This window comes from Triplophysa rosa, linkage group LG19 (genome assembly GCF_024868665.1).
Source record: "Triplophysa rosa linkage group LG19, Trosa_1v2, whole genome shotgun sequence".
In the NCBI taxonomy this organism is placed as follows: domain Eukaryota; kingdom Metazoa; phylum Chordata; class Actinopteri; order Cypriniformes; family Nemacheilidae; genus Triplophysa; species Triplophysa rosa.
The window spans coordinates 11,989,101-12,012,861 of record NC_079908.1 but is presented as its reverse complement, the minus strand read 5'-3'; the positions used below and the strand labels follow the sequence as shown (position 1 = coordinate 12,012,861).

General features: G+C 40.4%; 1 protein-coding gene across 6 annotated transcripts in view; it reads left to right on the top strand.

The window, feature by feature from the left end:
* cadm1a (cell adhesion molecule 1a) overlaps window positions 1-23,543 on the top strand; it is a 269,351-nt gene extending 245,808 nt beyond the window's left edge. For 4 of the 6 annotated variants that reach the window (XM_057359681.1, XM_057359684.1, XM_057359680.1 and 1 more), the window contains 3 exons: window positions 357-389; window positions 19,332-19,460; window positions 20,247-23,543. In XM_057359681.1, the coding sequence (XP_057215664.1) occupies window positions 357-389; window positions 19,332-19,460; window positions 20,247-20,365 (281 nt within the window). In that variant the 3' untranslated portion in view covers window positions 20,366-23,543. The remainder of the gene's footprint in view (window positions 1-356; window positions 390-19,331; window positions 19,461-20,246) is intronic. The other 2 variants (XM_057359685.1, XM_057359682.1) reach the window with 1 other exon arrangement.
* The last annotated feature ends 218 nt before the right edge of the window (window positions 23,544-23,761 follow it).

Genomic DNA, 23,761 nt, shown 5'->3' with positions numbered 1-23,761 from the left:
TAAGTGTCAGTATAAAGTCCAAAACCAGCAAGATAAGGAAGATCCAAGCGCACCTTCGAGTGGAACTACAGTATATGAATACTCCATTTCGAAAGTAAACAATGTCACTGTGTCTTAGCTGTACTTGGCGAAGTTGTTTGTTGTAATGTGCAGTGCATTTGGTTCTGTCCACTTATGTGCCGCTGTCGTTCTGTGAGCTTGTTTCAAAGTGTTGCTCATATTTGTTGCAATTGTCTGTAAATGCTTGCTTATCAGTTCCATTTGTTTTTTCCCCCATTTCTCTTCTTTATGCATGCTGTTCCTCCTGTTCCCTTCCTCCTCCCTCCTCCACCGCACCTCCTCTCCTCGTGTGTCAGACGCTGCGCCCAGCACCGAAGCAGCAGCTCACGGTTGGTACCTCTCCCTCCTTCTTCTGCCAGCACAGCATGGCATTCTTTGCATGCCAGCTGAATACAGTACAGCACGTAATGCCGCAGACATGCACGGGACTGGAGAATGAACCTAGCGCGGATTTTCTGTCTATGCTGTTCATCCGTCCGTATGTCACATACCCTTTATCCGGCATCAGTCACCCAACGTGTTTGCCAGAACGCTCCTTTGGGAGTTTTAATCAGAGCGTCCATCCCATAATTCCAGGCCATGCCACATATCCATTCGTCCATCCCGCATGAACCCTTTTCAGGTCCTTGTTGGCATTTGTGACCCCTTCAGCCCTCACATAGGTCCCGACAGACTCTGGTAATCCTCCCGGCAATCATTTTTCATGAATTTAAATGACGTCCAAATGGCTGTTTTTGATTTCTGAGAAATGAATGGAGACCTCGTTCTCTGCATGACACAGATGGCATTGTACCCCACCACGGCATGGCAGCGCTGCGCACAAACACAGGACGGTGACCATTTGCATAGCTCACAGGCTTTATTGTGTTTTATAATATACTGCTACAAAAACGCTTTTACATTTCATTAGGCCTTTTATCTCCGCTTTCACTCGGCAGTGGCAGATCCTTTGCCTATTTTCTAATGTTTTAATTTGCAGTGGTATATTGCAAAATAGACACTTTTTGTCATTGCCTCTGTTGAGCTTACGCTTGGCCATTTGTTTACTCATATCCCCAACTTTACACATTAGAAAGGTTAAAGCAAGTTGTAGAACATCGAAAGGTTAGAAAGATGTCGTCTCCATGTGCATAATTTCTTTGACTATAGAACGTGGTCAGGCTTGACTGTGTAGTCGAGCTATAATTGAGCTTTTGTACAGTTCACTGCATTTCTAAATACCATGTCACGCGGCCAGTGTTAACCTTGTACAGTTCTATCAGCTTGGCAATGATGTATAACAGAGAATCAGTGTAAGCCGAGGATATTTCAGGTCCTACAAAAGGTTTTGGTCATGCTAAAAGAACACAAGGTGAGGCCAGGGTTTGTTATCTTGGGAACAAATAGGTTTTAAAGGTAGTGCTGCCTTTATGTTGTCTGGGGATGACATTGAGCTTTTTTGCATGCTCAGTGCATTTTTTTCAATAAGATGAAACGGGGTATTCATCGCAATGCTGCCCGTGCTCATTATCAAAATGGTCAGAAAATTATGGAGCGATTTTAGTCTCATTAATTATTCACGCGTAAAACAAGATACACACATGCGTAAACAGTTTCACATGAATAAAACCTAATTTACGTGCACAAAGTATAAATATACATTTACAAAAAGCAATTCACGTGCGTAAAACAAAACTATTTTCTCATAAAGTACGTTTCGCAAACATACGACTGTGCGCAAATATTTCGAAAGTTTAAAATGTACACGTTTATCGTGTTATGTGAATGTGCAAATCGTCACTCACGTGTGAATCGCCTTGGATGTGTGTGTGTGTTTTTTGAGACTCTCCTGGCAGCGCAACCCCTCCCACGTGGGTTGTCGTACTCTTTAGCCAATCAGATTCAACCTTACAACCTTCAACCAATCATAAACGCGGAGAGTACAGGACTCAAGGAAAACGGCTCTGCGCACCTTTTGCACAGTTTGACTTGTGTTGCCAATATAGTTAGATTCACATCTGTGAATTGTATTAAGCGTTTGTGAAACATATTTTATGAGAATATAATTTTATTTTACGCACGTGAATTGTTTTTTGTGAATGTGTATATATATAATTTGTGCACGTGAATTAGGTTTTATGCATGTGAAACTGGCAACGCAAGTTTACATTGTGTTTTATGTGTGAATAATTAATGAGACTAAAATCGCTCCATAGAAAATTCTTTGTTTGTAAAATGTCAAGCATTCTGCTTTATTCTTTAATCCGACTGTGGAATTGATGTCCTGACCTGTTGCAGACACGTGTTTGTAGAAATGTTAAGACGCTTATTTGTGCTCAAAAGAGCACTGATGTAGATATCCAACACGCCATAAAACATTCAGTGTCTCCAAAAAAGGGAATTAAGCAACGCTGCATTGAAAATGAAGTTGTCTGGTTCATAAAGGAGTTCACGGTCTGGTGAAAAGCATGTGTTACTCCTCACAAGAATCACCTGTTTGCATCACACAGCTTGTGTGTTTTATGCGGCTCACTTTTGTAGCTAATGCACATCTGTTTACCATCTTATTTTCTTGGGTGTGCTGCTCTCACTGTTCAGAAGATTTCTCTGCTCTCTGATAACAGTTTTTTACCCTCTCTGGTGTATCCTAGCAACAAGCTGTTCAAGCAATAAGTGGGGTTTTTCAGCAGAGGTTGAGGTAGGAGGCTCACGTAGTGTGCAAGATATTTCTCTAGAACAGAAAGCGAGAACATCACCACACAAAACATTTGCCTCATTTGTGTATTGTTGATACGTTCCTTTCCCTCTCTTGATGTTTGCTTTTTTTGTCTCTTTGAATAACAGTACTTTTGTTTTAAAAGGTTGGTGGTGGTTGATTTGACTGTCTGCTTTGTAAATACAGTACATACTGTTGTAAATATATACAGTATATATATCTGGTCTTATTGAGCTCACTTTATCAGTGCACATTATTCTAAAGCAAAAAATCATGTTCAAGATATTTTTTGCCATGCATTAAACAAATTTTCTTTTCTTTTGATATGGCCAAAGCTATTACTATAGTTATAGACAATTTCAAAGCAACAACATAAACAACCGTTACTGTGAACGTGCGCTATTGTGGCCCACACTTAACTTCCGGTACACATCCACAAAAAATAGTCACTGTAGATTATTTTGGATAACAAGCAAAACAATAAGAAGTAAATTACATTAGCTAGCAAGTTAAAAGTATTATTAATTGTATTTGTATAAGTATTATTTTGGGTCACCAGTAGAAGAACCGTTACTTGGCTAAACTTAAATGCGACAAACTTACCCGTCCCATTTAACAAATATTTAATAAAATTAGTATACAATAAAATTCAACAAATCGTGTATTTAATAAAATTATTAGACAGTAAAATAAAAGTATACATTAATATAAATTAAAATTAAAAGTAAATATAAATAGTTATATTACTAGCCACTCGCCGGACTGATCAACAAACACAGACCGGAAGTTAACTTCGGGCAAGGCACAACCATCCGATGAAACTGTCTATAGACCCTTTTACGGCCGACGTCACGCTTACATCACGGCATTATCTGGAGGCAAAAAAACTGCAGGCGGACAATACAAACCAGCACAGATTCGGCTACATAAGGAGTTTAAAATCCACTGCCCGTCCAAAAATAGTCACCGCCTGGATTTAACCAAGCAAACAGGTAAGAGCCTCCCATTGGATTGGAGGTCTAGGTTTAGCAACGTTATGTGCCCAAAGAATGAGGTCAGCTGACTACCTGAATATACTGAATGACCAAGTTATTCCATTAATGAGTTTTTTCTTCCCTGATGGCGCGGGCATATTCCAAGATGACAATGCCAGGATTCATCGGGCTCAAATTGTGAAAGAGTGGTTCAGGGAGCATGAGACATCGTTTTCACACATGGATTGGCCACCACAGAGTCCACACCTTAACCCCATTGAGAATCTTTGGGATGTGCTGGAGAAGACTTTGCGCAGCGGTCCGACTCTCCCATCATCAGTACAAGATCTTGGCGAAAAAATTAATGCAACTCTGGACAGGAAAAAATGGACATTCTGGACATGCAGAAGCTTATCGAAACGATGCCACAGCAATTGCTTGCCGTAATCAAAGCTAAAATATTATTGTGTGACTTTTTTTGGAAGGGCAATGTATCTTGTTGTGTTGTTTAGTGCCACAATCGACAGAATACAGTCTCCAATTTGATATTTGAACACATACCTGCTGCCACTGCCAAACAAAAACACGGACGACAGCTGTAGTTAAACACAATAAAATGAGCGGACTGAACAGAAACGATCATCAAAAAAGCTCGCGTTTCACTTCATAACATTTAAGATTAAAAAGATACTGTCTTCTTTTGTTGGTGTGGATTATGATTTGGGTATGTGTCCAAAAATATCTTACGTGTGACCAAATCAGAAACTGGGGAACAATGTTATTTCATTGTTTCATTATTTTCACAGGTTCATGGCGTTAAAGTTAACTTTTTCAAAAACAATCGCGGTCATAGACAGTGAGTGATCTTACATGTTAAAACTTAATCAGAGTTTTTCTAGTCATTGTCAAAAAGCAAGCAAACAAAATGTGCTACCTAGCATTAGCAATGCGGTCAGGGGGATCTTTCTGCCTCCAGCTAAGCTCCGCCCACAAAAACGTGTCACAATGTTTACTAACAGTAAAGGCATCTATAGAACACTGGTCCAGAAGCACTTTTGGTTTCCGTTTTTATTTAATTAATATGATTTTTTATTAAATGGCTGTTACTTTGCTGACTAGCTAGTCGGGCATGCCAGACATCTTTTTTCAGGGACACTCCGATCAGGAGTTTTTTTTTGTTTCACATGACTGGTCACCCTAGAGCCATATAGGAGTGCATGGCGTTTGGCTGATGACGACACCCACACAGTCCCAAGCCCTTCACTAGTTAATATCCCAAAATTGATCACTGTTAAAACATGTTCATATTTGTTTTCATATAATAAGAGATTTGAAATTTATTGGATTCCTGCAATCAGAACATTTGGTATTTTTCCATACTTTTTCACCATCCGTTCAAAACAAAAAGTCCTACATTATTTCCTATGTAAATACTCTATTTCACTCTAAAATATGTCGCATTATAAACATGAAATGCAATCCCAACTCCATTTCATGTTGTCCTGAACAAGACATGCCGTGAGCTGTGGCTGAATATGAATTACACTGCAGACTAGAAGAAACATGCTTCACCGGGTCAGATAGATCAAATCCTTATCAGTATTTCAGCAACCCTGTCAAACTCTTACTGTATCATCACACACCCGCGCCCCCTCCCGTATTAATCACATCTTTCTTCACCTGACCCATATGAACCGTACTGCCTGCCTTTTCTCCAGCTGATTTATTGTTGTCATGTCACTGTTTTCCTAGCATTATATGGAGATCTTGTTTTTCTTCCCTCTGCGATCTGTAGCGGATTCCGACGGCGAGAAGCCATTCAGCAGCCTCTTCGTATCGCTTCATCCAGGCGTACTCTTTATTCCTGTTCATTTCCAAAGAGGATGATTGAGCACACTCCACTTCTTTTTGTCATTTCATCATCCTTTGTTCAGCGTCGCGCCGCTCAACATGTTTAAGGCTGGGCTCGGTAAACATGATGGTGCCGTCTTTTGATGATGCGTTTTAAGTAACAATGCAGCAAACAGCCGTAAGAAACCAGGTGTAAAATAACTCCTTTGTCTGCAGCGGATTGCGACAAATAGGAAATCACTCCACTTTGGCCGACCGGTTTGGAAGACCGTTTGCTGCAATTATAAAAGTGAAACTTTTCAGAACTTGTGACTTAGTGCTCTTTTTTCATACAGCGGCGAGTCCTTGCGTAAGGGATGTAATAATGGCTTTCATTTTTCCGATGTATTGGCCACACCCCGTCACAATTTTCATAATAGCAACAGATGAATTCAATCGACATTTTTGTCCTATGAATGCTAAAGAGAGTGTCTTTTGTGAAACAAAGCCGCTAAAATAAATAGCAGGCTTTAGAGAAGAATGAATCAAAATCTGCGTGTGTCACACACGGTGCCAAAATTAAGCAAGGGCTTATTTAAGCATATCTCCCGCCCGCTCCCTCACCGGTAAATCTAAGCCCCTGTTTGACATGAACTTAGCCACCTCTGATGTGAGGCTGTTTTATATGCTGAAAGAGCCCATGTTAACTGCCTCTCCCTCATCCTCTCAAAGCAGTCGCCATGACGATTCTCTCGCCCGTTGTGGCATGATAAAGCCTGTGTTACTTAACGTCTTGTTTTCAAACTCTGATCTAAATTCCCTTCATGCATAAGAAAGGAAGCGGGCTGAATCTGAGAGGATGTACATGTTTAATGAGAGTGTGTCCTCATGGATCTACTGATTTGTCTTGGCAAGTATTTCTCCTGTCTTGGTGCAACAATTGTGGTTCTGTAATTTGATTGGACAAGCGGCGTTCCAGGAGCGCTGAAAGGTTTTACTGTTAGTATCATACTGCACAGCATTCCGGTGTCACTTGTTTCTTCATTAGCTTCCTTTATTTGTTTGGCAGAGCAAAGAAAACTGGATGTATTGCGTTTAAGATGTAACTGGCGCAATATTAATGTTGTATAAAAATATCACACTCGCAATCGCACAGCTGTGAGTAAATGTGACCCTGCAAAAACACAGCTGAAGTCATTTTTTATTTGATCATTTACTCTTTTCTTCTCTTAGTGAAAATATAACCTTGGTATCTTAAATAGTGACTGAGTAAGACAATGTCAAAGACTGAAATCAATGTTTAGAAACATTTTAATAAAGCTTTTGTAAAATCAATAATTTTAGTATTTAAAATGTATTTTAGTTTTATAAATCTCGCAATCCATCATATAGTCCCTCATTAACAGCGATAAACACACTATTTTGATGCTCCTGAAATCATCATTAGATTTGGGGCAGGGTCACAAATTTGTCTTCATCTACATCCAAAGCATTGCAGATGTGATGATATTTAAAGGGACAGTTCACCTAAAAATAAAAATGTTTATTTATTTATATAAATATTTATAAAAACATTTGCTCATCCTATTGTCGTTTTAAACTTGTATGACTTTCTTATGCACAAAGAAAAAGAAGATATTTTGAAAACTGTTGGTAACTGAACAACTTCAGTTGACTTGTATTGTACCTATTGACTTGCAGTGTATGAACCCAAAATCAATGGGTTCCAACTGTTGTCCGGTTACCAACATTGTTCAAAATAAATTATTTTGTGTTCTGCAGAAGAAAGTAAGTCATACAGGCTTGAAATAACAAGAGGTTGTTTTTTGTCTTATGGTTATCTATCCTTTTAAAGCTATGGTACACTTGTTTGTGATATTCCTTTCAATGTCGACGATATCCCATGTCTGTGTAAGTTTTATTTTATTTAATTGTTTGAGACAACAAAATGTTTCAGTCTGAGCCATTCAGAGTGATAGATTATACTCGTTGGTAACACTTTTTTTTAGCTGACCGATGGTTACTTGTTATATGTTGTGGTCACCTGAGGAAGGGTCTTCTTGCTCGGTCTCCCTCTCCTGTCCAGCGGGCGAGAAAGGGTATGTCCGGAACAGCTCTGGAGGCGCAGCATCAGTCGAGGCCCCCCTCGCTTGCTAATCCTCCAATAGAAGAGGTGAACAGGATGGAAAGGACACACCTGCCAACACGCCTGTCAGCCTTAGCCCGGGAGGAAAAGATAATTGAGCAGATTCTGAACCACAGGGAGCGCCATCGCAGAATACAGTGGGATAATGACCACTTTGTTCCCAGCTGGTCTGCGGCAGGTGAAGCAGAAGACTTGGCGCCTTTAATGTCCCCGAATTGTCACATTTGGATGCCACCACGGCCAAGGCTTTCATCAATCAACGGGAACAAGTTCTTCTGCTGCTTCAAGGGTCTCCAAGTCTGCCTTTACTCTCTTTTCTCTCATATCTTTCCTCTCACAGCCATGGTTCCTGGGTTTGAGCGAGTGATCTATGCTGTCGCTTTGCTGTGGTGTGTAGTGTTTCTGATGAGCGGGTTTGGAGCGGTGCTGGCATGTGAATGGCTGAGGAAGGGCTAGGAGGTGCCTTCAGGACTGCCTGCGGGGGCCTCGCAGGTAACGCGCATATGCTGCAGTAATTAGTCTGAGAGTAATGCAGCATTAACAGTAGCGGAGCGTTGCGATGACAAGCGCACACCTTTCTCCGCTCAGAATTATCCTCCAATGACTGGTAAGTCATTGGATGTAGAGGATGTAGAGGGACAGCTCGCAGGGGCCGGGCGGTACGTGACGAAGGGTCTGAATCAGCTCGAGTCCCAAGTAGATGGTTTCAATGCTTCAGTCAGATTGTAAAGCACATTTCTTCTGAAAAAACAAACACTTCTTATTTTGAATCAGCTTTATGTTTTTGGCCTTTTTAAACACTTTATTGATGGCGACAGAGAGAGAGAAATGAAATGATAGGGAGCGTTGCTGAAAAATCACATTTAGACCAGTTTTATGTATGTAGGTGCTGGCTGGTTTAACTGGTCTCCCAACTTGGGGAAGATTGTTTAACTGATGCTGGATTCATGAAACTCTTTAAATAGAATAATATAGAGTGCTTTTCCACAATCGTGCCGAACGGTTCCAAGCACAGTCTGAAACGGTTACAGTTAAGTTTCCACGTGAGCCTGGTTTGACATGGCACGATTACAAACTGTTCTCGGCTCTGAATTTTCGGCACGATTGTCTAACTGAATCGTGCTAATAGAATGCGTGCAGAGACGTTATAGCTCAGTCTTGCGTTACCCAGGCATCACGTGACGCGTTTGTGTTTACATTCTAAAGATTTCCATTATCAGCCCTGCGGTGGAAAATGACACCATTTACGTACCGGCTGGCATGGATCGGCATGGAGTGGAACGATTAAGCAACGAGAATGATTCGGACCAATGGTGAAAAAACGCTCATGGACGATTTCAGTGGCAACAACAAAATGTTATGTGGCCCAAACTTAACTTCCGATAGACCTCCACAAAGAATCAATAACTGTTGAGTATAGTATTTCGTTTCATTTAATACAATAAATATACAATAAAATATGAATATATGTGAATATTAATTAAATATAAAATAAATTGTTATATTATAGCCAAACACAGATCATATGTTAACTTCGGGCCAGCTCATGTGTCCAATGAAACATCTACTGTATATAATTTGTGAAAAATTATTTTGTTTTCAAATACTTTTCTGATTATCTTTTTGAAATGAAATACAATTAATATACAATAGAATGTGAATATAAATTAATATGAATATAAATTAAATATAAAATAAATTAGAACCAACACAGACCATAAGTTTACTTCAGGCCAAGGGCGTGCGACCGATGAAACCATCTATATAATTTTTGAAAAATAAAAATTATTTAAATACTTTAAGATGATCTTTTTGATATAAAATAACGTTTATATGTTTAATATAAAATGTCATGCTTTGACATTTTCTTGATTGCATTCTACTCATGAGGTTGCCTTTTCTAATAACAAGTGTAATACTTAATAAATAAATAAAAAGCGGCGTATTTTCAGATGGGTTTGTCCCTTTTTGACCCAAATTACCCAGCATTTTTTGAGTATATCAAGCATTACAATCTTTTTTTAATGTAAAGAGTTTGGGATGTGTAACTTTATTGACATGAAATGTTGTGTGGCCATTAGGGACTCAAAAGTGAGGCTTGTCTTAACTTTCTTACTAAAAAAATGTAAATACAGTGAAATTAAATAAATATTATAAACAAAGAAAATAAATAAAACTTTTAAAAAAGTACTTTTACATACTTTTTTAAAAGTTGGAGGAATTAAAATCGTTTTTTTTTCATCATTTACTGTATAATTCCGTAAAAATGTTTTTGAATGTTGTGAACCCAGAGCCTTCAAAGACAATTTGGTCAATCTGAGAGACCAGCAAAACAACAGCTTAGCCTAGTTTAAGGTGTTTTTGTTTACAGCAGGAAGAAGCTTTGCATCACCAGCAAAAGTGGCATCTTACAACCGCTCAACCACAGCTCTATCAGCTTTGCTCATTTTCACATGTCTATATCTTCCATATTCCCTTCCAAGAGTTTACTTTATACCGGGTTTGCCTAAAAGGTGCTTTTGCACTGTTGTTAAGTGAAACTCTGTGGCCCATCCTGCCTCTTTGATCCAGAAATTAAGTGTCCTTGAGCATCAATTAAGTCTCACATGAAACATTAGTGTTCATAGACCAGCTGGCTGAAGAAAAAATAAATGTTTGAACATCTATAATCTCCTCCCTGCTGTCTCTCTAACTATAGCTGGCCAGAAAGCTCACGCTGAGAGCAAGAAAACTTTTCTCTCTCCAGCCCGTGCACTGAAGCTAAGAGTAGACTTCCTTTTCATGTGAGAACTGTATTAGATGGAGACCTGTGCAGGGTTCCTCCAGTCAGCCAGGCAAAGGTTTTCATTTACACTACCAGGAAGTAGCTTACCTGCTGCGTCGGAGATACAGCATCATTCTGTTAGTCCTCAAAGCAACAGAAAATCATCTGAAGCTCTGCTAGATATGTCCCCTTACGAGATATCTTATGACATTTTATTAATCTCCTTCCACCTCCTGTCACAAGGATCATTGTAGAATTCAAAGCTATTTACTCGGTGGCTCTGAGAAAACGGAAGGCAGATCTCTGCTCTATGGATGACCTCGGCGTGTTGAGCAAAATTTGTGGCAGCACCCAAAGTGATCGGATGTTGTCTAGCTCCGTTGATTTCCTGGCGACCGAGGGGAAGAATTAACACTGATCCCTAAACTCGAGGGAAATGAGGAAAGCTGCATCCGAGGAATACACCCATCTCACCCCTGGCTTTGTACGGTTCCCTGGAAGGGACATCTTATCCTGGATTAGCTCTGACAAACTTCACTTCCCCTGCTACTCACAGAATGGAACGACGCGAGTCCCCCGCGTCCAATGTGTTGTTTCCAGATTTGCATAATGCTGGATTGTTGTGAATGCGCGTTTAGTCCACAAAAGCAGCCCGAGGATTTATTGATGTTTGAAGGGCGGACGAGGAGAAGCGAAGCCACAACCATGGCCTGATTGTGTGTACTCAAAAGCATCAACGCTCGCAAATTAACAAGCATATCTCAATGGCCGCTTCGGTTTCTACATGGTCCAAGCCTCGGGCGCACCTGTCAAGCTAAAAATCCATGGAATCTAAGCAGCTTGTAAAGGTTGCCCTTATTTTCTGTCCTGCCTCCAAACACTCCCCCCGGCCCAGTTCTGTCCGCCCCTGTGTACTGTACCACTACCTATAAATCTGTGGAGGCTGCCACGTGTGTCAGCAGTGACGGAGCTGGAGGCCGGTACTGACAGAAGACAGTGGCCGCAGTAAAAGCAACGATAAACAGATAGCAGAAATAAGAAAGTTCAGCCTGGACGTTAATGCTTGCCAAGTTTCTCCTCTGTGAGCAGGACTAAAGTTGAATTATGGGATATAGAGTATGCATTTCGTAGAAGTGACTAACAGCACATTGAACCCGTGACCTTGCAAGCGGCACGCTTTACCAAGCGCTTTTGTCTCACTTGTCAATCCTCCGTTGTCATCATAAACTTCGTTTTGGAATAATTAGATTTGTTAATATGTTTAAGTGGAAACCTTTCAGAACGGCCCTGGAGATTTTAGCAGAGGAAATTGAGTGGAAATTGAATTGAATATAACCGGTGTTTGGCGTCTTCAATAGGCCACGCATGAGTGTAATCGCTAATCATAATGATTTGTCTGAGGGAACCCGAGACACCCTTTATCTCAAACTGCACCACACAGGCGATGCAGCAGGAAACAAAAAGGTTACCATAGAGAGATTAAATCTTTCTGTTCCTGACTTCGGCTTCATTTTGTTTACGACAATTCCATATCGCTTGGGCTCTCACGGGAAGTATTTTTTATTCAAATACAGCTGCCATGGGTCCAATGGACTTTGCCCTCCGTGGACATTTACGCTCGGCAAATAGATATTTAATAAAAAGCCTCCTCTTATATATACCGGTGGCCCTAAAGTACACAATAGCTCCCTATTTTCTGAAATATTGACTCTAGGTAAAATGCATTCAAATCCAATTTTGCAGAGCAGAACCACTGCATACGTATCATCTCTAAGTGGCTATAGCAAAATTGAACATTATAGCCTACATTATACAGCCTCAAATAGAGGTGACGGCTACACCGGGGGGTCAATGAGATTTTTAATTACATTTCAACGACAGCATAGACTGCAGCGGGAACAGGTAAATGTAGGCGAGGTTTATAATAACACATCTGTGATCTATCCGACCATAGACCCAATAGCAGTCATTTCATTCCTGCTTCACACTTCCACCATGGCAATCACTTTTGCTTAATTACAAGATTAGAGGATCTAATTAGAAGATCTGCTGTCTTTGAAATCAACACATCCTTTGAAATGAGACACTTCGGTAGCCCAGAGGGTCGACTTTTCCTCCTTGTCAAATCGATTGAGCTCGAGTCGGCGCGATGGTTTCTGTTTGCCCGCGGACACGGTGACCCTGCCGTTTTTTCAAAGATCTCATTGTCATGACAGAGAGAAAACACATTAACGCAAGCGGTCTTAAGAAGTCCGTCAACAACCTGCTTTGAAACCCGCCATTCTGTACAGCACGCCTTTTACTTTCCCTATCACTTATCCTAATAGCAATATTTGAAAGTAAAGGTAAAATCCCGTGAAGTGCAGCATTGTCTCAGAGGGAGCATTTCCATCCATCATGAAAATGGCATCGGGAGGGAAGAGAATTAAGAAAATTGCCACAGACTTCCTTTTTAAAGTCGAAACAGATAAGCATGATTCAGAGAAAGCGTTTTATAAAACTTGACGAGTCTGATTTGAGGTGAGATTTGGGGTGTGTAGTTTTTGTCTGTCAGTACATCATAGCTGATTGGAAGCTTATTGAACGCTGCCTCGGTTCTCATGTTTTCCCCAAAGGAGACATTTGATGTGGAAGTTTGGTGAGCGAGTAAGCGCTGTGTGAATTTAATGAGATTTCACAATTTGAGGGCTTTATTAAGCTTTATTAAAACATGAAGGACGACATACAGAGAAACAATTAGCCTTTTTTATGGACACAGGTCATGTGGTATACTGTACCAGCTGCTAGTGATGCACCAAACAGCAAAAATAATTTTTCATAAAATATCAAATTCTTTGATAAAGTTTTCAAAGTTTTCTCAGTGAAAATATTAATAATGTATATTAAATAAAATATACATATGTACTGTATTTTACGTAATTGAAGCTGTGTTGCATGTGTTATTTAAAGGTCCTGTTTATGAACTTTAGCGGCATCTAGTGGTGAGGTTTTGAACTGCAACCAACGGCTCACTCCACCCCTCTCTTTCGAAGCACTACAGTGGCTGACACAGGACCAATGTCATTGCGTTTTCAGTTCTTTGCCGAAAAAGATAACGTATTTACAAAACGCTCTCTGTAGAGCTGTTTGTCCGTTTAGGGCTACTGTAGAAACAACATGGGGAATTCCGGGTAATGGGACCCACGGTGTATGTAGACAGAAACAGCTCATTCAAAGGTAATAAAAACATAACGCTTCATTATATAAGGTCTTTATACACCTCTGAAGACAGTTATGTATATTATATTGCATTTCTGTCAATACATCCTCCAAACTTTAATCAAACTATATTCCAAACAAAAAATGACACTGTGCAGAAAATATAATGAAAAAATGCCTATTTATGCCATTTTTGGCATACACCGTAAATCAGCCTGTCATAAATAAGTTGCATGTCTCTTGTTCCAAAGGTTTGGTTATGAAACTTGTTATTTGAATATCACTGGTGATTCATTTGCTGGGTTCTGTGTTGGATAATTCAGTATGATAGCTGTAGAGAGAGAATGAAAGCGCGCCTTATACCTGTAACTGCATCTGTGAAATGGCTCCGTGTGGAGCTGTATAATTACAGCCTAATCATGTGATATTAACTATGAAAATCACAGGTCTTTCTAACAATTCTTCATTATAAAACAAACTTGGATTCATTTTTTTGTCCGTACCTTGCTGTCAACGGATATGAATAGTCTACTTGATTATTAAATAGATTATTTTTAAATACATTATTAACAGATTTCATTAATTAATGAAAATAATGATATGAACAACGACAAAGTAAAGTTGGTTTTAAATCACTGCTGGAGCACAGTATCTGTTGCTGCTCGGGCTTCTTTTAAGAAAGTTATTAGAAGCAGGCAATGACCGCCTGAGTCTAGGGCGATAAAACAACAGAGGCTTTTTCCTGAGGAAGTGAGGTAATTGACTATAAGTGCAAGATCAAGTGTAGCCACCGGCTCAACTCACGAAGAAAACACCATCATATCTCTTTCTCACACCTGGGCTTAGAACAGCGAGGTGTAAACCTACAACACTCACACCAGAGCCCCTTACGTTATAGACATTTTCAAATATACATGTATATATATAATATTCGATAGTTAATGGTTTTGGAAGTACTCAGGCACTCTTGATGTCTCCATTTGGTCAGTCCGATGGCATTCATTTTGCAGATCATTTTTAAACAAAAAAAATCCTCCTCAGTCTCATGTCCCTTGAAAATTTGTATAACTACAAAACAAATGGTGTATATTTCATATATACTTTTTTAAATGTACTTTTTATCTTGCCAATGGCGCTATGTGAACCAAGGCCACCAGTGTTCCCACCTCAACAAAACGCCTCTGAATGAACACGAATGCCATGTTTGTTGACTTCCTTTGAACATTCTGAATATTAGCTGTAGGCTTCTAACGCTTTGTCACGGTCAACAATATCGAACCCCTGCTCGGCTATCTATTCTTGTCAATGACCGCTGTTGTTCCCATCTGTTCTCAAAAGATGCTCCTGTACCGCTTTGAAGAGAAAGAGATACTAGAACGATAGCACGAAGACACAAAGCGAGCTCATTTGAGGTCATTCTTTAAAACGTCATCCGCTCTCTGAAATGTCAACACTGATAGAGACAAAAAGAGTGAAATCAATAACCGCCCGTACAGTATCTGTGCCTACAGAGACTGTGTGTCTTGTGTCCTTGTGGTCACAGACTTGTCGCCATTGTTTTAACTGAGAATTTGAGAATGTCCCTCCTTGAGAGTTTTCTTCAAACCAGTAAGCATGATTTCTCCAGGATGTGATGTGTTGCGCCAGTTTGGCCCGTGGAGTCCTCACCTGAACCCCTCTGAGACGTGTCCTCTCCTCCTGCACACCAGATTGCTTTTGCTGTGGTATTTCGCTCATAACTCAAGGTCCTGGCATCATGCAGAGCTCTGTTTGCTCTCTTTCTCTTTCCTCCACATTTTGTCTTCATTTAGACTTTGAACAGCAGAATTAAATGTCAGCTTTGGGTTTGGGCTTTGCTTTGGGGTTGTGCGAAATGAAGTTGAGCAGTGAGTGAAGCATGTTAGTCGGTCTGTTACATCAGTATGCTTTTTATTTGTTTCCCACCCAATGCCTTGCACAGCTGAAGCAATTCTACAATAAAATTGCAGTATTGTAGATTGAACCGTGATCTTGGAACCAAAGAGGTTGAGGTGATAGATAAGATATATATAGAGCACTCTAATATAGTTATGTAATGGTCTGTGTGTTACAAAGTGGGCGAATATTCAGGTTTCTATATGCTGGAGGAGCTATTCAGTGGAACACTAAAGCTGATAAGACCTTTCATCGTGTCTTCTTACTGTACTTGAAAGTGTCCACTTCATCCACATGCCCCATTTTGGGCAAAACCTATGTTTAGTGCATCGTCTAGAGACTGAAGAACCTTTCTTCTCTCTTCCTCTCTCGTCTCATATTACTCAACACCAGCCCCAGCAGCCTGAGGTGTGAACCCTGAGAGCTCACAGCAATCCTTCTTCACCACAGGAGAGATATTTCAGAAACTGGATGAGTGTCAGATCGCACCAGAGATTCATTGTAGTAGCTGGAGGTGCAATGTGTTGCAATGGCACGCTCCAGATTGAAGTAATCCTTTACGTTGACCTTGGATCAGCTTCCCACAAGTACCCATGCGGAAAGACGATGGCGAAAACTGACCTCAGCTCAGCCTCGGTTCATTTGGATCAGATCAAAGGCGGCTTTTATCAGTGCCCGATGGCGCTCGGCCCTCGCTCGTATACTCTCTCCGTCTAGTTTCCCGTTCGTCAAGTTCATCAGCATTCCCCATCTCGCTCGCTCACGCTCACTTATCCAACTGGGTAATTGGGTATTCCAGTCCCTTATTTTGCAGTCATGAACGTTAAACAGGAATACTGTTTATGGTAATGATTCTTCCATAAGCACCAGGAAGTACTTGTAATTATATAACTCGAGTCAAATTGAGATGAGAGCGAATTTGGGAGGTTTCATTAAGATGGCAATTTCTTGGAATGACTAAATATTCCAGAGGCAAAATGACTGGTGAGATTAGAGGTGCTTGCTTGAGAATTACTCATTTCTAAACCATCTGCTCCTCAAATTACACATTACCCAAACTGTTGGTTCACAGTGGACGTTTATTGAATTATGGTTCAGTCATAGTGTTAAGAGTGGCACCGCGCGCCGGCACGTCTCCAGAAACGACGAGATGGCAATCTTCTTTCTCATCGGTGTGCTTGAGCTCCTCGCAGCCCTTCATTTATCTTCAGACTGTGAGGAAAAACTCGGCGGAGGGTGGAATGGAGAGGGAGAGGACATTAAAGTCACTTTAAGCTGGATGGGAACAGGCAGTCCCATACCTGTCTTCACTCCATTTGTTAAGTTATGTTAATTCCTATAAAATCCATTGAGGGAGAGAACGACCCGAGCAAGACAACAAGCCCATTTCAGCTCAGCCAGCGGACAGTATCTGGGAATAAAGCGAATCGAGAAAGAGGTTTAAAAGGCGATGAGGTCTTTGGCATTCCTGCAGTCGGTTTATCCCCGTTGGACGGCGGGCGCACATTAACATCTTAATAGGAATGTGTGTTAAACCACGTCCTCACCTCCCTCGCTTCTATTTGACAAGCGTGAATTAGGTGTCAAGCAGATTCCCTCTGACTTTAATTGAATCTGCCTCCCCTCTGAAAAAAAGGAAAATCTGGAGTCAGAATAGCCTTTAGGTTTATCAAGCCATGTTTTGTCGGGTTCGGCAGTCGCCGCGTCATTCCTACATCCCACCCTCGGCCCATCTCACACAGGACTTGTTTATGAGGTGAGATTGGGTGGGATGTTGTACAAGCACACCGCTCTGTGCTTTCTCGCTTTTCGTTATCCTCTAATAAGTTGTGGCCTGCCGGTTTTGTTTTTTGAACTCCCCCAGGAAATCCCCTCGGCTCCCGGGCTCAGGCCACAGATGAGAGCAGGAGATTGCCGTGGGTAAACAGGGAAGGCTGATCAACTCCTCGTGACTGGATTACCAAGCGTCGGATTGCTTAGTCGAGACATCCTTCCTGTCGGCGGCTCTTCTTTCTCATTGCCCTTTTTATCAAGTGAGATGTTTGGAGTGGGGATGAGCCCACGGGCTGATAGAACGGTACACAGACTCTGAGACGTGGCAGAGGGTTCAGATTGGTCTCCAGCTTTTTATAGGCACAGAAAATTGTGGGTTGTAAAATTATCAGCCTCTGTGAAATAAAGATCTTTATGGGAGAGCGATGTCTCCCATCTATTTTCTCCTCAAACTCTTTCATTTCCGAGCCAAGTGGGAGATATCGACGAAAGATTCTGCTCCTCCTCTGCGCTGTGAAGAACCAATCGAGTCCACAAACCAGCATTAACTTTGGGTTGACATGGATCCCTACACTTGATCAATAAACTTCACATATCATTACGCCGGGCAGCCTCGGAGGTCTGCCTTGTTCTCCGGCTGAAATGGAATAAATCTTTGTTAAAAATTGCTTGTGATTCACACTTTTAGTCTTGAGGGTAAAGTGTATTTCTTCAGCGCTGTAGACAGCTCACGGTTTCTGCCAGATCTGCTGAGTTACAGTCAAGATGGCAGCTGACAGAAGAATCTACACAACAAACGGCATCTCTCCAGAATGCCGCTGTCACACTCGTAAATGTTTAACCATTTTCAGTGTTTGTGGGGTTTTCTGTTTGCAGCAGTTGTTGCATGTCTGTGGTTTGGAGTCTTATTCAGGAGAGCTGCATTTCAATGATTCTTCTCCTGTTGCACACACATTACAAAAACATTTATAGTACAAACTACATACAAGCCATTGAAACATTATTTGAATGCACAATGTACTATTTATGTTTTATTTGTCGTTTTACCTTCAAGAGCAAATTTACACAATGTTGTCACTTTGCAGAACTGATCTGTTCTTTCTCCTGACATGAATTACACCACATTTGTTTTTGTTGTTTCAAGTCCTTGTATTAATATTTCTAGTATTTATTTATCATAACTAATCAAAATATTGTTAACCAAGTAATGTCCTCATGTATTACGTATGTATTTTGATGGGATTTTCTAGAAGTCTTATTTATAATTGCTATTCATAAATTTCCGCACACCTGATTATATGTTTAAAAAGTAAAATGCATTTTAAAATATGACCAGCGGCAAATTTCTTGTTATATTGCACATTATTAAGTATTCTAATTATACTTTTTTAGTAAAAAAAAAAAAAAGATTTCTATGTGGATATACAGTATATATATAGATATATGTGGATATATAAGAGACCATTCCACATTTTTATTTAATCAGCATTTCTATGTGTGTTGTGGTCATTCCAGTCCAGTGTCTGTTGACTTTCAACAAAATCAAACCTCAGGAGTGACATAAAGTCATCCAACAGCAATGTGAAAGACTGACAGCATGACAAAACATGAAAACTGATTAAAAATCAAGGTTATCGTATAAGAAATATTTTTGAACTTTTCCTAAAAACATGTACAGTTACATTGCTTAAAAGTGGATGTGAACTTGTTTTCTTTGCAGTATTTGAGGTCTGAAAAATATAGAGCATCTTTTCTGTTATTTTGACCTGTTTCTCCAGTGTTCATTTTCTGCAAATCAATGCAAATAGAAACAATACTTTTATTTGGAATTTCTGAGAAATATTGTTAGTAGTTCACAGAATGAAACAAAAACGATCGTTTTAACTAAACACATAGTAAATTCAGAAAGTATTTGTCTTTGTATTTCACTTTGCTGGATCTGTTGAAAGTAACACATGTTTGGGCTTTCTCTTTCAGACTCGCGAGCAGGAGCAGAAGCACAGAGATCCGTGGACCACGCGGTTATCGGAGGGGTGGTGGCCGTCGTGGTCTTCGCCATGTTGTGTCTCCTCATCGTTTTGGGCCGATATTTCGCAAGACACAAAGGTAGTAATTCAGTCCCGACTTATTTTCTTCATTCAGGTTTGGCACATCCCAAGGTCAATAGACTTTCTAATTATTTTGGCTAAGATTGTAGATAGGCGCAGAAGTCATTGGAGAGCAGTGGTCTAGCGTTGAAGCTCAGTGGGTGTTTTGAATTGGCCCGTGGCTATGACCACATTAAGACGGCTATCCCTCTGAGTGCAGCGCACTGTTGTGTTCTGTAATATAAAGTGGGCGCAGCATCTCTGCTTTTCATCAGGGCTACTGCCTTCATTATCACGCCGCAGACTGAGAGGATGGGAATAATCCCGCTCGGAAATGAAGTTTGAAGTGGATCGCTTATTCCCACCACCTTGTAACACTTTCCAAGGTTAATTCTGAAGCGCAAAGTGAAACCCAATCCGAAGCCTCCTCAAATCTGGAGAGGATTTTATGGAAATGGTCTGAATTAATAGAGAATAAATAACAGGTTTAAACTTTTGAGAATGTCATGCTCATTCTTGTTTGTTTTAACGAATAGCCAGGCTTTATTTGTGCTCGTGTTCCATCGTGCAGTGTTTTTGTGGGGCATATAACATGTTGTGTTTACTCATAAAAAGACAGTATAGCGAAAACTTTACTCACGGCCATTTCGCTTTAGAGTCCCTAAAATCGACCCTCATTCTAAATGAAAGAAATCGCTCAATGATATTTAATCTCTTTTTAAACCCAGCAATTGCATCAATCAGACACCCTGAGGTGATGGAGATATTGCTTTTATCAATAAGCTTCTCTCTGAAACCCACACAGGCACCTACTTTACGCACGAAGCCAAGGGGGCGGACGACGCGGCGGATGCCGACACGGCCATCATCAACGCCGAAGGGGGTCACAACAACTCGGACGAGAAAAAAGAGTACTACATCTGAATCCAGAGGCCTCCGTCGTTATGAAATTTTTCTTTGTTTGGTGGGCGGGAGGGAGGGCGGGGCATGAGGGATCGCAATGAAGAAGTGTTTTTATTTCTTGGTTTTGATCTTTTCCTGGGGATTGAATGATGGAGAATGCTACCCGGGCAGCTGAGAAGATGTAGGTATTTGTGTAACAGAGGTCAAGGGCGGTCTGGGTCGCGGGTGGGTTGGGGTTACCAGACGTTGCCAGATAAAGAGTGTAGAAAGCATCACCACACAGCACCTCCCCAACTGCTGGTACTTTTGTTCATTTTTCGACCATTTTGCAGAAAACTTCTGTGCCTTGTTCTGAATTTCTTTTCTGAGTCATGCTTTAAATGCCATTTATCATGTTGCACTCCCAAGTCCCTCCTTCCCAAACACACACGTACCATCATTTCTATTATCAACGTGCTGAAGGTACATGAGGGTTGCACACACACACACACACACACACACGCACGCATCACCTCGATACATTCCCCCATGCACTGTGGACTCTTCTCTCTCACTCAGAATGTCATATCATCTATCCTCTGCACTATATTCACATCAGTGTTTTGATTTTCTTAAACCAGGTCCAGAACACACATCATCTGATGCCTTTAGCACCATAAGCACTCAAGTTCAAAACATAAGTTTCCTTCCCGTTCGGCAACTTTTGATGAGACCAGTGAAGAATTCATCACTGCGCCTGTTTTCATTCTGAAATGTAGAGTCTGCATTGCTGCATTACCGTTTACTTGATTTGTTTTTCTTTTGAAATAATATGTGCCAGTACATTTGAAGCATCGCCGGCGTTCAGAATGAGCATAGGTGCAGACAAATGATTCTGTCGACATGCCATGCTGCGCATATGGAGGTTTATCGTCCCGTTCCGCTCAGATAGATACAGCTCTCGCAGATATTTATTGTTTCCATATAATGATGTCTTAGGTTTCCTTGGCATTTTCATCCAGAAATGTTTTCGCAAATGACAAAAGAGTCGCCGAGAAAAGGTCTAAACGCTCTCGCTTACGTTTGTTAGCTTAGCTTTGTGCGTTTGTTTTATTTTATGCCGGGCTGGTGAAGGTGACCCTTTAGCACACATCTATACGACTACCTAATATAGTGAGCTGTTTTCAATGTCAAGAGCGGGAGAGAGAACCACCACCATCATGTTTGTAGATTATCCGAGAGATAGTTTGGGAGCGATTTGATTATAAAAACTTTACTACCTTAAAATGCATTTTAACAGCCAAAAAACATCAACACACGTGTATGTTCATTGCAGGCAAGTCAGTGGGGATGTGACATTGATGTTGAGCAGGCTAACAAGTGTGTAATGGTATACGATCGCCCATATTTCTGAGGAAATGGTGGCCATTGCAGCTAGCTTATCCTAGTGATATTTGACTAGAAACTGCCCAGATGTCTCAGACCCTACGGTGCGAAATACAACCACACCGCCACGCCGAAATCATTTCAACATGATGTGTAAACAATGTGTGTTTTATTGTTTGTAATTGCCGTTTCTCCACCGGATTCCTGCTTGTTACGGTTTTGAGGGGTCGAAACGAGTTTAGTGAACAGGGTGTCGCTGTACACTCTTCTATTACCAATAAATAGAAAAAGCTTTTAATAACATTCCAAATATTTTAGGAAATTTGTCTACAATGTACTTAGCTGCATATGTGGATTTCCCCTACATTTAGTCATTTACACATGATGCTAACCAAAAAATCTGACACGTCCTCCAACACTCATGCTTCCTTCACTCTCGTGAACACATTAGACATTTCAGTAAAAACTAGCGACAAACGTAGACCAGGAACTGCATCCATTACATAAGGTGGCTAAGATGTCTAAACAGTATTTCGGTTCATTTGCTCATGACTCTCTCTGTGGTGTAAGTGAATTTAGATGCCATAGTTTAGACCCTGCTGAAATCAAACTCAGTGTAAATAGAGCTACAGTACGAGGTTGAAGGGGGAAAACACACTCTTGTTTGCTTTTTTATTTAAAAGAAGAACATCTACCGAGACGTTTAGAGTACCTGCATTAACCATAGGAAACGCGTTTCTTTTACTCCGTAGAATACAAATCAAAGGGAACGTCTTGCGGCTTGATGGTTACCGTTGCTGTTGAGATATACAGTCGTGTGGCTTGTGCTTAACTAGTGAGCATCATTTAGCTTTGGTCTGGCAGCTTCTGAACAGGATTTCAGATTTCCCTTCTTCTCTTTTGCGTATGTGAGAGACATGACATCAGTATACTAATTTGTGGTATTTAGACTGGGCCGATGTACATTTTGTTAAACTTGTTATGTTAGACCTGTTTCTAAATGTGATTGTGGTTTTGAACCGTAACCACTCGGATAGCCTTTTGAGGATGACGTTGAAGAAAATTGATGGGAACACATGCTAGTGATTTTAAAGCATCTATTTCGTTGTCTGTCTCTTGTACAGAAAGGTGATAAAAGGCTGAATTGAAAGTATCCTAAATATAACTGCTTGTTTTTGATGAATTGTGAATTGGGTTCAATTTAAGTTGTGTCATTTTTTCATTCTGTTGTTTTTGTTTGTTTGCTTGTTTTATTGCCCCTTGTTTGATGCAACAGTGTTAGTAATGTAATTTAATTTCATGTCTTACATTTGAACTGGACAGTTTGGGTTAAGCCCTGTCTCAGGTTCATATATTGGCATTCTTGTATCTCAGGTAGAATGCGAAGTAACGGCCCCCATTTAAGCATGTGAAAAAACAAATCAAATTGAATCTTAAAACACTGAATTTTGCATTTGAAGTGCGTTTTATGTACGTTTTGTTTATTTGATGCACTGTACAACATGTACGCCGTGTACACACTATGAGTATTACCTTTATAGACCTTCACATGGAGAGAACACAAAGAGGTATACACAGTTATCAAGTCGACATGTTTCTCGGTCTGGATAAGTTTGGATTCTTGAAAGTTTGGGACGTTTTATCATCAATGTTTTTAGGTTGAGTATTTTTTTGTCTTTCTGCTGTACTTGGGCAATGTTACTGTGTATTAATGAAGAAAAAATGATATCCACATTCCCATACACATTTTGTATTTGTTCATATTAGACATTTTTACAAAAAATGGAGAGTTCTTGTCTTAATAAAAAAGAAAAGATATTAATGTTCAAAGTAATTGTTGGTTTTGGTGGTTTTATTTCCTGTAAATGTGACCAAAAAATAAAATCGTCATTTACTGTCATTTTAAACCTGTGTGACTTCCTTTCTTCTGCAGAACGCAAAAGAAGATATTTTGATGAACGTCGGCAACCAAAAACCGTTGGTCCCCATTGACTTCTATTGTATGGACAAAAAGCCAATGCAAGTCAATGGGGACCAAACGCTTTTCTGTTA